The following is a 13,641-nucleotide window of genomic DNA, read 5'->3' as shown; positions in this document are numbered from 1 at the left end:
AGTGGGCAGCAAGGACGGACACTGGCAATTGTCCTTTGACCTCTACACAAGCATGCCCACACTCACACTCCTACCACACACACCCACAAGAAAGACTTGCAAAGAAAGAAAAGAGAACGTGTTTGTTCCACCTGCTTCTCTACAACTCGCTGGCCCCTTGGGACTTCCACTCCCACACTAGAAAATAGGAAGTGTAGCGTAAAGGGTGGTAGCGCCTGTGCCGGTTGTTCGTCGTTTGCAGAGAGTTAGAGGAGTCTTTTCAGAGAGTGAAACTGCGTTTTGGCTCATGGTTTCATGAGTCTCAGTCCGTGTCTGGCTGGCCATGTTGTTTCTGGGCCGTGGCAAGGCAGACCGTGATGGTTGAGGACAGGGTGGTGTGAGGTTGCCTTCCTCGCGGTGCCCAGTGAGGTGCAGCTTTCCAGGACAAGCCTCCAGTCACATGCTTCCTCTTCTAGACCCCACTGCCTCCATTTTGCCCCCTCCCTCTGATGCTGCAAGGTTTAAATCTATCAAGGGATTGATCCACTAATGAGGGTGAAGCCATCTCAAAGCCCCCTTCCCGAAGCACAGCAGAGATCTCCAAGCCCCCAACACAGGAGCCTTTTCGGATCCAGAAGCAATGGTATCACAATGAGGCAAATAATTACAGAGTATCACTAGACGCTGGAAACCACTGGGTCGGGAAAATTGGATTTCCAAGTCTTCCTAATTATATGAGACATGACAAGCAAAGCCACAGGTAACAGAAAACTCAGAGATGCCAGTACTTGGGGGAATTATAGCGTGACTGGTGTTTGGAAGCTCACTCGCTTGTTTTTATAGTTTGGGGGATTGACCCCAAGGCGTCTTACATGCTAGGCGAGTGGTCTCCCCCTGAGGGAACCCCTTTTCAGTTTTTATTTTGAAACAGGATCTAAGCTGCTCGTGTCGGCCTTGACTTTGCTCTATAGTTCAGCCAGCTTGAACCTGCAATCTTCCCGCCTCATTTACGGGCTTGTACCTACAGACCTGGCTGGTTTTGCTATGAAGAGCCTCCTCTATGTGAGACATTGTGCTCAGTGTTAGGAGTGCAAAGGCAGCAAGTAAGGAAGAGTTGGCTAGTCAGACAAGGTGGTGAACCTCTCTTAACCCCGGCAAGCAAAGCAGAGCAGGACAATCTCAAGTTTGAAGCAAGCCTGGGCTATTTAGTGAGTTTCAGGCTAGCCTTTTCATCCATCCCCCCAAACTGTCAGTGGATCTCTGACCAGAGTGATCATCTGACCAGAGCCAGCCGTTCATAGGGAACCTGTGCACCTGTGGTCGACTCTGGCATGTGTCCCGTGCTCTGGCTTTTCCTCTCTGCTTCCCACTTGTCTGCTCTCAGGCCCCTGCTAACACACATCCAGGTCACATCATAGAGGCATCACTTCCTGGCACCGTACCTCTGGGGCTGCTCTCCTGTTTGCATATATCACCTTTATCAAACTCTGTTGTTTTGCTTTCCGAGACAGGGTTTCTCTGTGTAGCCTTGGCTGTCCTGGAAGCTCACTCTGTAGACCAGGCTGGCCTCCAACTCAGACCCACCTGCCTCTGCCTACAGAGTACTGGGATTAACAGTGTGTGCCACCACCACCTGGCTACACTTGACCAAACTCGTGTTCACCCGGCTACGCCCGAGTGGACGTGTGATGACCTCCTCATTCCTTTAGCCAGAATGAGTTAGTCCTCCTTCTGGGCTTCAGCTGAACCTCAGCTCTAGTTCTCACTACTGTCTACCCTCAATTTTAGTCATTAACGGAGGGAAACAAGGCGATTTGATTTGTCACCTCACCCCGCCCCACCCCCATACAGTCCACAGTAAAAGAGTGATCCAGCGCCCTGGGTTCTCGCTTGTCTCAAACACTGGCTTCTTAGCTCTGCTAGGACCCAGGGTTTTGTACCTCTGGAGCCTAGCAGAGCAGCTTGTACCTAGGAGGCGCCTACTAAATATTCTTTGCTTTGAACCGGCTGTTAAATAATCCTTCGGTTGGGTTGTTTTACTGGGGACATAGATTGCCTTTTTCACTTCTGCACGGAGCATACTTTTTTAACCATACACTGTTCCTGCTCGGCTGAATGCAAGCCTATCAATTTTTCAGTCCCAAACGTGACTAGTGCTTACCCATGGGTGAGGGCTGATTGACAGTGAGGAGCAAGGAAGCTATTCATGAGCTGTCACTTCTCAAGACGTTTAGAAGACATGGGGTTTTTTTTTTTTTTTTTTGGTGGGGTTTTTTTTTTTTCTTGCAATATCTAAAAATATGCCAAGGTTCTTGGAGAGGCATCCTTTGATCAACTAGGGCATTTGCTTTTGAAACGTGTATTTCTTAGGATGCTGAAAGGAATCAATGTTTAAACACCGCGGGCCGGCTTCCACAGAGAAGAGTGGATTCCTTTCTGGTTGCTCTGGGTTAGATGGGAATTGGATGTTTCATTGAGCCCTAGAACCTTAGCCGAGGTTCCCTTTTCTGGCTGCCTCCCTTCTGCAGTGGGGATTAAGAGCCCGTTAGGCAGGAATCACTGACCTGTGTTTTGCCGTCGATGTCAGTGCTGGTGATAATAAGTTGGATCCTCACTGACATCCCATAGTGATAGCGGATTGGACCGTCACTGACATCCCATAATAATAATGGGTTAGACCCGCCCTGACGTCCCATGAGCGTTTTGCCCTTCAGTACCGCCCGCTAGCCCAACCAGCGTGCATCTTATTCACGCCCCCTGAAGCTGCCCATCGCCTGCTTGAGTGGTTTGTATGATGCAGGGGAAATTGCCATTGTAGTCTTCAGGAGCGTAGGAGAATGAACCCCAGGACGCCAAGATGGGTACCTGCATATAATGGGGTCTGTGGGGTGATTTCACCGTGGGGCAGTCACTGGCCAGGGGGTTTGGGGTGGAGCGATGACTCTATCGTTCGTTTCCCCCCAGCTCTCTCGGTTATTTAACATGGTTGTGTATATGTGATCAATTGTTTTTAGAAAAATAACAAACCAACCCTGGTTTCCTCTAGATCGCCTTCAAATTAAAATACCTCAGCATCCGCTGGTCAGTATCTGGTCACGTGCAGGTTTTGGCACCTACGTGTCACTAGCACAGGAGTGCACCCCAGCCTCCTAGACAGTCTGCTCTTGTCCTGAGGCTGTGCTGTTCCTTTCCTAGGTTACAGCACCATGAGCCCGCAGGAAGACAGCGAGAACCCTCCCTGCAACAACGACCCCTTGTCAGCAGGGGTGGATGTGGGCAACCATGATGAGGACTTGGACCTGGACACCCCGCCTCAGACTGCAGCCCTCCTGAGTCACAAGTTCTACCACTACCGCTCCCAACATCCAACCCTCCATCACAGCCACCACCTTCAGGCCGCCGTGACAGTGCACACCGTGGATGCCGAGTGCTAACGGGTCCCCTCACCTCCCCAAGGCAGAGGGGCACCGGGTGGTGCGGAGTGCTCCGAGAAGAAATGAGGCCGGTGTAAAACCCTGCCACACAAGACACACTGAGTGTCTGTGCTTTGTCCCGGGCGGTTTGCTGCCCCCTGGGGGCATGTTTAAACTGAAACCGCAAAGTCCCTGAGAAGCTGAGGCCTGGTTCTGAAACGGAGGGGGTGGGGTTTGCTGATGAACCGACCCCATGGAGCTCCAACAGAGACACTTGTAAAGGAAACTGGGTCAGGGGAATGTTCCCAGCACCAGAAGCACTCGACCCCTGGCCTGGAAGAGAGCTGGAGCCCATGGCGGGACGCAGCACACCAGAGCCTCCAACTGCTGGCAGACACTCCTGTTTCCCAGCGGTGCCTGGACGCCACCGTTATTGTACTGAACTCACCTTGAGCTCTAAATGATGCATCTCAAGATTTCTAAGTAAAGGATTATTTTTCTACTATTTATTGAACTTTCAAACTTGGGGGGGAAAGGAAGTGAGAGGTTCTCGGCCGTACCCCTGGCTGTTGTGTGTGATGACGTGGTTCTTTGATTAAGAAGTTGTGTTTCTTATTTAACTGGTGATCTTCCCACCACCCTGATCCACAAAAAAAATGGAAGGAAGGAAGGAAGGAAGGAAGGAAGGAAGGAAGGAAGGAAGGAAGGAAGGAAGGAAGGAAGGAAGAAGCAATCTTTCTTTGGCTTGTTACATCACTTTGCTGAAATATGTCATCTGTGATAGTATTCCCTTTCGGGGGGGGGGGGCAATGATCCAAGATGGTCTCAAAGAAATGTCATTCCCTTTAGAATTATTTCCACCTCCCATATATAAGGTTTTCCTTAGGTTTCTACGAAATCTAGTATTATGGCCCTAGCCTTTCAGTTTAGGGAGGCTTGGGTTTATTCGCTTTGTTTAAAGACTATAAATTTTAAAATGTCTCGTTTTTTTTTACTCTGAGAATATTAAACAGATAACGGAAGACATTTTGAAATTGTGAACTTGTGGTTCTTAAAAGATTTCCTTTGAAATCGTAGCTCAAAGCCTCTGCCACTGAGTCCACCAAACCGCTTTTGACTTCTCCGGGGATTCAGCACATGGCTGCTTTGGCGTGGGGCATTGTGATTTGAAAGTAGCGTTCTAATTACAGTGGTGTATTTTAGATTCACGCTTTGTGATTCCAATATGTTATGAAGACATTCTTTGCACCGTGTGTGTGGTAAATCTCCGTTTATATGTAGTTGGAAAATTTCACCAAACAATGTTTTAATGATAGGGTATCATGATATACTGTAAAGAATAAAATAAAATAAAAATTGGGTCCTCAGCACTACAGGAAGTAAACTCTATATGTGCTACCCAGAAACCCCTTCATACTGTGTATAAAATTGCAGTCTAGTGAAATAAACTGTATGCAATGAACGGGTGAGTGGCTCCTGTTACTTGATGGGCTGTCTCTCACCACGTGACCTAGACATCCTTTCTGTGCTTCGAACAGCTTCAGGCCTCTTGGCCGTCTCAAACACACAAAGAAAAGTGAGGGTATTAGTAGGCTAAATAAAATAAAGAATAAACGGTTAAAAATAAGTAAGACTGCCAAACCTGGTGTTTTAGGCTTTTCAAGCTAAACTCAGCAGGGGGGTTAATTGTTTTAGGGCAGCCTGGGCTACATAGTGAGACTGTGTCTCAAAAAGCCAACGAATAAATAAAAGTGTATATATCTCCCCCTTCCTACACAGTCAGATCCATTTCCTTAGTGTAAGATGGTCAACTCTGTCTTGCTGAGATTGCATGGGTTTCTTGTCTTCCCTGAAAAGATCCCTTCTCCGAGGGAGTCTAGTTTTCTGCGATAGTGAGACTCTCTGTTAAGAAACCGGCTTCTCTGAGCTGGAGCGATGGCTCAGTGGTTAAAAGTACCTGCTCCTCTTCCAGAGGATCCAAATTCATTTCCTACCATACATGTTAGGTGGCTCACACCACTTGTAAGTCCAGCTCAAGAGGTTCTAACATCCCAGTACCTGCACACTCAGAGCCTATAGTCACACAGACACACCAAGCATAATCAAAATTCAAAATCAATCTTTTTTTAAAAAACCAGCTTCCCAACTGAGGAGGGAAAAGGTCCGGAACAGAAAGATGGTGTCTCCAGGGAAGATGCTGTCATAAGATTGTCGTTTGGTGGGGATGGGGGCCATTGAGGGGCGCTTCACAGCTTCCCCATAAGGTCTCAAAGTTCAATCCACTGAAGTTCTCCAACTATTTTATTAGGGTTACTTACAGTTCATGGGTAACAGGTCACAGGCAACATGGGAAGGTCTCTACCCAGCATGAATGATGTCCTCCTGGTAGCTTTGTAGATACATGGAGGCCTCTTCCTGAATTCGGTCTTCCCCAACTTATATACTCTAACCGCTCCCAAGACCCCCAGACCACATCCAGTTAGACAGAATCGCATGCAGTCACTGAGCGGGTGGGTGGACACTCAGTATTTTCCTGAGGGAAGGGCAACACAGTTGACAAGCTCAGCTGTGATGATCTTTTGCAAGCAGAGCTGGGCAAATTCCTGAGGATGCTACGTGCCCAGCTCAGAGGATAGATCTAGACAATGGGTGCACAAAGCTAAGAACTAAAACCAATTAGTACAGTCCACTCAAACACAACAGCAAGTCAGACATCATGGTGGCATACGCTTGGACTTCCAGCTCTGGGGAAAGACAGGAGGATTGTAAATTCAAGATCAGTGTATGCCATGTAAGACTATTTTTAAAAAAAAGACATTAATGGAAATTATTTTGTATCTTTTGCAGAAAGATTGCCCTGAAGTCAGGGCTGAAGTAATTGAATGTTTATAACCCGAGCAAGAGACCATCACAGGGGTTAGCTTTGAGTTTTTAGTTGGTTGGTTTTTTTGCTACTGTTATTTGTTGTTTGTTTGCTTGCTGGTTTAGGTTTATTTTATTTTATATGTGTGAGTGTTTTAACTCATATATGACGAGGGCCCACGGAGGTCAGAAGAGGGCGTCAGATCCCCTGGACCTAGAGTGGCGCCAGGTTGTGAGCAGAATTTGGGTGCTGGGAACCAAACCCAGGTCTTCAGCAAGAGTCCTTAATCTCTGCACCTTCTCTCCAGCCCCTGTGGCTGAGTTTTACAGGTCCCGTACAGACTGATGGTCCCCAAGCAGTGTGTGTGACATCGTTCATCCATGTGGTGGCGGTGAGTGATGTTCACATCGTTTAGAAAGAAGACCGTGGTGTTGGAAACATTGTCATGGCCAATGGCAGTTCCTTAGGCTCCTCAGATACCACCGTGGCTTTCACAGAAGGTGTCTAGAAACCCCAAGCGTTCTTACCAGTCCATCCACCAGGACTCCTGTGCCTGTACCCAGCCCTTTCCAGGGAGCGGCATCAGTAGCTCAGAATATTCCAGGTCACTTGATGCGGGAGGAAACTTCCAGGCTGAGACTGACATCCAGCGGGGCCCAGACTCAGTGGTCCTCTGAGAATATGCCCATAGGTCTGCCAGATAATCTTGAATGAATAATTTTTGATAAGTTTTAGAAATGTTTGAGCCTGACCATTTGCCTTCCATTGCTTCATTTGACTTGGATAATCAGCTAAACCTCACTAATACATTTACTAGATAACCATCCAATTCCCCTCGCACCAACTTCTATTGCCACCTAGTGACTGACACGTGGCAAGCCTGGAGGACTGGCTTCCTCCCGTAGCGGTGACTACTCCAGTGATTTTGTGAAAATGTACATCTGGGGGAATCATCATATTCTTAACCATGCCGGCCAAGTCACTCTGTGTCTTTTTGGTCTGAACAAAGGTATGCGGATTTTCCAGGCTGGAGTAGAATGCTTTAAAAGATTGTTTTCTAAGATCCCTTTAAAAGAGCGTTCCGTTGAAAGCTCCTCATAACTGTATATGATGGTCTGTTTAGTAACTAACGCATATGTCTACGTGCACATGGATTGAGATCCTGCAGCCTTTTCGGGTTTTCTTGTTTGTTTTTTTCCCAACCTCTATCAATTCAGAATTGCTCATCGGGGTATCATACTTCTCTGATCCTTTAATTCAATGTTTCTCAGTTTTTATTCATGAGTGCTCCCTCCCCCAAAGGAGACTTAATTTTGCTCCAATTCTCCTTAAGAAATGAGAGGAGATGCGCTTTATTGGCTAGAGTCACACTTTGGGGGTAACAGAAACCACTGTAACATCTGATCTCCATTTGATCCCCGCGGAAGCCTTTGTGGGCAGTGTCTTCCCCACTGAGGATATGAACCCTAAATAAAGGCACCCCAACCCTGACCCCAGCGCCTCTGTCAGTAATGCTACCCAACCTCCTCTGAGCTGCCCGGGTCTCCCCTCCTAGCTCGCCCGACAGCACTGAATGGGAAGCAGGGTGGCCTGAAAGTTAATCCCAGCGTCTCTGATCCCAGGCTTAAATCTGCAGTCTCTGATTAAAGCAGGCCGCTCTCACATTGTTTCTCTCCTTTTGTGAGACCAGGTCACCAGGCTCGGTTCAGGGCCTCCTATTTACACATCAGAAGCAAGCACACAGCGATGAACCATGAGCACAACCCTTTCCTCCATAGCTGGAGCAGGGGAATGGGTGAGGCCGGCTGCAGAAGCCTAGAGTCACCCAACCAGAATAAAGCATTTCTTCCTCGCGGTGGCCTAGGAAGGTGTGCTGGGACCTCATCCAGTCTCACAAGACTGGTCTTGGGGATGTCTGTCTCAGAGCGATGTGAAGTTAAAGGTGGCATCTATGCCTAGAGACTACCGTCCTGTCCATATTCACATCCTCAGCCTCAGGGTGGTACTGATCTGTGGGTAGTGGGGGCAGGAGAAAGAAAACACAGGGCACACAAACTGCTGCTTCAACCAGCTTATGGGAGACAGAAGGCCGTATTATTTGAGACTGTTTAAATTGGACTTTTAGCAACTGCACTTGAAAGCATCTAATAAAGGCATTTGAACAAACAAATACAAAACCCAAATACGGTTTCAGTTAGGGCTGCTTGTTATGAAGTAAAAGAAGGGGATGGAGGATGCAGGGAAGGAATCTGCTTTGGGGTTGATGCTCACAGAAAATGGTCAGATGTGACGTCTTGGAGGTGGCTACCTGCCGACTGAGAGTCATGTGGGGTGCAGGAATGGTGGGGAAGGCGAGCTTTTCAGGTGGTAGGATGCAGAGCAGGCCGGGACCCGAGTAAGGCAGGGCCTCTGAAGCTAAAGCTTACTCAGCAAAGGGTGGTAGGGTATGATGAGGAAGAAATGAGGTCCTGGGCGCCATAGCAAGAAAATGTGTCAGATAGTTTGAAAGGGAGGGGGTGGGGAGAAGTTACAGTTGGAATGTGGGTGTGTGTATGTGTGTGTGTGTGCACGCACACGTGTGTGTGTATCTGTATGTATATGCTTATGTGTGTGTGTGTGCCAGTCTGAGTTGAAAGATCATAGGCTAACAAGGCTGGGAAACGTGGATAGAAAACTGTTGCAGAGGTCTATGTGAACACAAGACGATGGCAGAGAAGATGGAGGAACGCAGGCAGGGGACAGTGACACACTCAGGCTTGGTCAGGAGAATCACAAGGATGAAGACTATTTCAGAATTTTTTTTCAAAGAGCACAGTGGAGAATATGTCATGGAAGCAGAAACCCCAAGCGTTCCTGCCTTGAACAACTGCGTGACACACGCTGTTGCCTTCTGCTCTGGGGAGACAAGGACAGAACCAGTGTGAAGAGGAGGGTGAAGAATGAGTAATGAGTCGGTGTTCGACAGTACGGTCAGTAAGGTGACTGGAGCTGAACTGTGCCCTGGACGGCTCTCCCAGTAGCTGTAACTGAACAAAACATTGGTTGGCACACAGAACACTTGCTTTGTGGTGAGCAGTGTGGGTGTGGTCTTTCCACCGAGTTTACTGCAGCTCTGTCAACGTGATGCATGTACTTTCCGGGCTGGCTGCTGCTGCCCTGACTCCCCTGGTGCCCTGCTCTGCAGAGTCATTCTGGCCACCCACCCTCTCCGCTCTCCTCCAGTCACCCATGCGGCCCTCACATGCTTCAGCTGCCCTAGCGGCTGATGCCCCGACTCTCACGGTGTGAAGTATGTCTTTGCTTCTATTTTGACATATTTGTAATGTTCTATTCTACTCGTAAAGACAATAATCACTTCCCTACCCCCAGTGTGAGCCAGGTTTCTTAGCAGCTCTACTTGTCCAGCCCATGCCTGAAAGGGCACTCTGCTCCCTCCCGCCTTGGTCTTCTGAAGATCTTACTTGAACCCCAGTTGTGAGTGTTTACCTCATCCTGATGGATGCAGTCACATGGGAACTGTCCTGTAATCGAGCTGGACTCCAGCTTTTCGGTTGTTTTTTTTTTGTTTTGTTTTGTTTTGTTTTTTGTTTTTTTGGTTGGTTGCTTTTTTTTTCTGGTATGTGTGTGTGGTGTGCATGTTTGCTCATACATGTGGAAGCCAGAGGTTGACATTAGATGTCTTTCTTGGTCCCGCTCCACCTTGTCTATGAGTCAGGGTCTCTCACTGAGTCTAGAGCATGCCAGCATGTGCTAGTCTATCCAGCTTGCCCGGGGATCTCCCATCTCTGACTCCCATGCTGGTGGGTGCTGGGGACCCAAACTTGGTTCCCCGTGTTTAAGCGACAAATACTTTCTCCACTGAGCACCCATCCAGCCCTGGACTTCAGCCTTCTAAACCAGGCTCTTTCTTCCTTTTTTATTACCATATTTTATTTATTCATGTGGGAAACGGGCGTATGCATATGATGGTGAGTGTGGAGGTCAGAGGATAATCTGTGGGAGTTGGTGCTCTCCTTCCCCATATGGGTCCCAGGAATCGAACTCAGATTTGGGGCTTGGCAGCAAGCATCTTTAACCACTGAGCCATTTCGCTGGCCCCGACAGGCTCGCTCTTATTCTTCACAGTATGCATTATGCAATTTGCTATCTGTGAAGAGCTTTAGTGTTCTTGAAGACCCCTGGAGTGTCCACAGCAGCCATGATTATTTACAAACTGTAATAGCACACAGGGCCTGTGGCAATGAATCGGCCAGCTGACTTCTCCATAATATATACATAGTCAGTTAGTGTGACTGCCTCTGGGTTTTGTCCCTACCGAATTGCTCTAGCCATTAGCCTGGCCTCACTACACAAATGGGTTCCCGTCTTTCAGTGTTCCTTGGCAAGATTCTATCCAGACCCACTTTCTAGCATATCAGCTAGTTTCTATCACTATAACAAAATACCTGAGGTACCTGACTTATAAGAAAAAAGGTTTCTATAGCACAATTCTGGGAGTCCCGATACCTAGTCAGGCGTCCCTGTAGCTTCGGGCCTCTGACACAGTGGTGGAGAGGGTATATAGAGAATTGTTGCTTAGGCAAGAAACAGGAAAGAGAATGAGGATTGGGTAGAACCCCATAGCAGCCTTCAAAGCCACACACCCCAGCCACGCTGGGGCCCAGCTCTCCATGGACATTTGCAGGCCCCGCTGTGTGTTGATTGACTCCCCTAGTTGCTCCACAGCTGCATCACATCTGTATAGAAGCCCCACAGCCTCACCATGATTCTCTGAAGGTACAGAGCCCACCAGGCTGTGCCCTTCCATTCCCTTCCCAGCGGCACCTTATGCTGCTACCAGATTTGTTTATTTATTATGTATACAGTGTTCAGTCTCTTCACCCTTCTGAGGGGTGCCATTCTTTTTTCTTTTCTTAGATTTATCTATTGTGTATACAGTGTTCTGCCTGCATGTATCCCTGCACTCCAAAAAGAGGGCACCAGATCTCATTACAGATGGTTGCGAGCCACCATGCGATTGCTGCGAATTGAACTCAGGACCTTTGGAAGAGCAGCCAGTGTTCTTAACCTCTGAGTGTCTTTCCAGCCCCTCTGGGGCCATTCTTTAAAGCCTCAGAGTTCGATCCCTGTTCTAGGCTGACTCCGTGCTTTGTATCCTGCCAATCCAGCCAATCTGTTCATGGGCCTTGGCTGTCTCTACCTCGCTAAGCAATGTGCCATGGGTATTTGTGCGCCGTGTGTCTGAATACTGGTTCTTAATTCTTTTCCAGCTGCTCAGTCATGGAGCGATTCCCCGTGCAGTATTGGGAGGGCCCTACAGGGCACTTTCCAGGCTGAGTAACCCACTCCACTTTCCCGGCAGCTGTGCTGAAGAATCCGTTCTCTCCCTTTGCTAGCCAACACTCCTTTCTTTCTTTTGTTTAAATTACAGACAGATCTCCTTAGATGTGGTGGTACAGGCCCTTAGTCCCAGCACTCAGTTGAAGTCAGGTAGGGCTATATTCTTGAATTCTTGGCCAGCCAGGGCTGTATAGTGACACCCTGTCATATAAACAACACCCCCCCCAAAATTTCTACTTACCTATTGTGTTAAAAATGTCTTTCTGTTTTCTGATTTATTGGTGCTGTGAGCTGAACCCAGGGCCTCGTGTGTGCTAAGGGTACATTCTTCTACTGAGCCCTACCTCAGCCTACAGCAATCCTCTGAAAAATGTGAGAGTAAAACCTAATTTGCCTAGCATACCTTAATGTTTGGACATTTTTCTTAAAATGAAATTTCTTCCCAATCCCCACACACCATTCCATCCATCAACCTCTTCTTTCGTGCTGTGTTCTAATTGATTGAATGAGTCCGACTCTGATATACCTCAGGGCCTTTACATGTGCTACTCACAGTACCCAGAATGACTCCTCTCCACACCCTGCCCTCTTCTGGATACAATCCCTTTTCCTTCAGAGTTCGGTGCCGAGCTGCCTCTGAGCCTGCCCACACCTCATTTAGCTTCAACTGTTTCCCCCCGAGAGGGGAAGAAAATGCTAAAATTCAAAACTGAATATGGCTGTCAGAGCGAGGGTAACCCCATCCCCACTAAAGAAAGGCTCTCCTGTGCATGCGCTCTGCCCATTTACAGAAGAAAACAGAAATCCAGTGCCACTGTCCCCGTGCTGTGAAGGACCAAGGAAGTGGATGCTCCATAAAACTGATCTGTATAACAAACTGGGAATTCCCAGAGGACTGGGGATGCACGAAACTAGAAGACATTTGGAGTCTTGAGACAGAAAGAGGACCCCAGACACAGAGACCCAGGAACACGCAGAGAAAGGTGAGAAAGGAGATACAGACAGGTACTGGTGGCAGTGACTCCAGGATTGCTCTATATGCCCATGTCTGGCTGACATGTAAATGCCATATCTGCCCAAAATTTCCCTGAAATCTCACAAAGAAGACCCTAGAGTGGGTGACCAAAGGGGACAGCTGCAGGGCAGGAGCACAAAGCAGTGCCTAAAGAGAGCCAAACTGGACCAAAAACGGCAAAATGTGAGGGTGCAAATCTCGGAAAAGTTACTTCCAAGCCACCAAGAGTAGGCAGCTTGTCTCAGCAACATCTGGACACAGGGCAGCACCGGTGAACTCATGTGTCCTTCCCCATCAGGAAGCTGATGTTTGCTGCTGCGTGCCTTGCCTGTCTGCTCGCCAGATGTTGGTGTTTATCCAGGCAGGCACCCAATAAGAATTGACTACATTTTCTACTGACTGACATTTATAGTTGGATTTCAATACAAAGTGCATATATACATATAAACATACATAAATGTGTGCATGTATGTCTATGTGTGTGCATGCATATATACATATATACACATATATATATATACACACACACAAATACAAAATACCAAAATGAGACCATCTCAATGCTTATTTAGCCTACCACACACACACACACTGGGTGAAAGACATAGCAGAAATTTCAAGATGCCTAAAGCAGTAAGGAGACGTTTTCTTATTAAAGGCTGGAGGAGGTGAGAATTGCCTACTTATCAGAATGTTCCAGAAGCATATCAGCATGAACCTTCAGAAAGAAATATATCCCTTGGCTAAAGAAGAATTTCTTTAATAGGCATAACTTAGAGACTGGCATAAGTTAAAATTCCGACACTACAAAAATAGTTACCCAAATTGGGGGAGAGGGGGTTTACTTGGAAAAAAAAAAAAAAAGACTGATGATGACAGTCACATGAAGGTCACACAATGCCCATAGCCTGCCAAGCAAGGGAAAGTAATCCAGCAAGAAAACTGGGCTGAGCGGTCGCCGCAGTGAGAGGGAGACACAAACTGCTCCTGATCACACAGAAAGTCAACCTTTTACATTACTGACATGCACA

General features: G+C 47.7%; 1 protein-coding gene across 3 annotated transcripts in view; it reads left to right on the top strand.

The window, feature by feature from the left end:
• Positions 1-4,854, top strand: part of Cachd1 (cache domain containing 1) — a 235,074-nt gene extending 230,220 nt beyond the window's left edge. For all 3 annotated transcript variants that reach the window (XM_050136118.1, XM_050136119.1, XM_050136120.1), the window contains exon 27: positions 3,175-4,854. In XM_050136118.1, the coding sequence (XP_049992075.1) occupies positions 3,175-3,413 (239 nt within the window). In that variant the 3' untranslated portion in view covers positions 3,414-4,854. The remainder of the gene's footprint in view (positions 1-3,174) is intronic.
• The last annotated feature ends 8,787 nt before the right edge of the window (positions 4,855-13,641 follow it).

The sequence above is a fragment of the Alexandromys fortis genome, unplaced genomic scaffold, assembly GCF_014885135.2.
Source record: "Alexandromys fortis isolate MF-2015 unplaced genomic scaffold, M_Fortis_MF-2015_v1.1 scaffold_13, whole genome shotgun sequence".
Classification (NCBI taxonomy): domain Eukaryota; kingdom Metazoa; phylum Chordata; class Mammalia; order Rodentia; family Cricetidae; genus Alexandromys; species Alexandromys fortis.
This window is presented reverse-complemented; position numbering and strand designations above follow the sequence as displayed.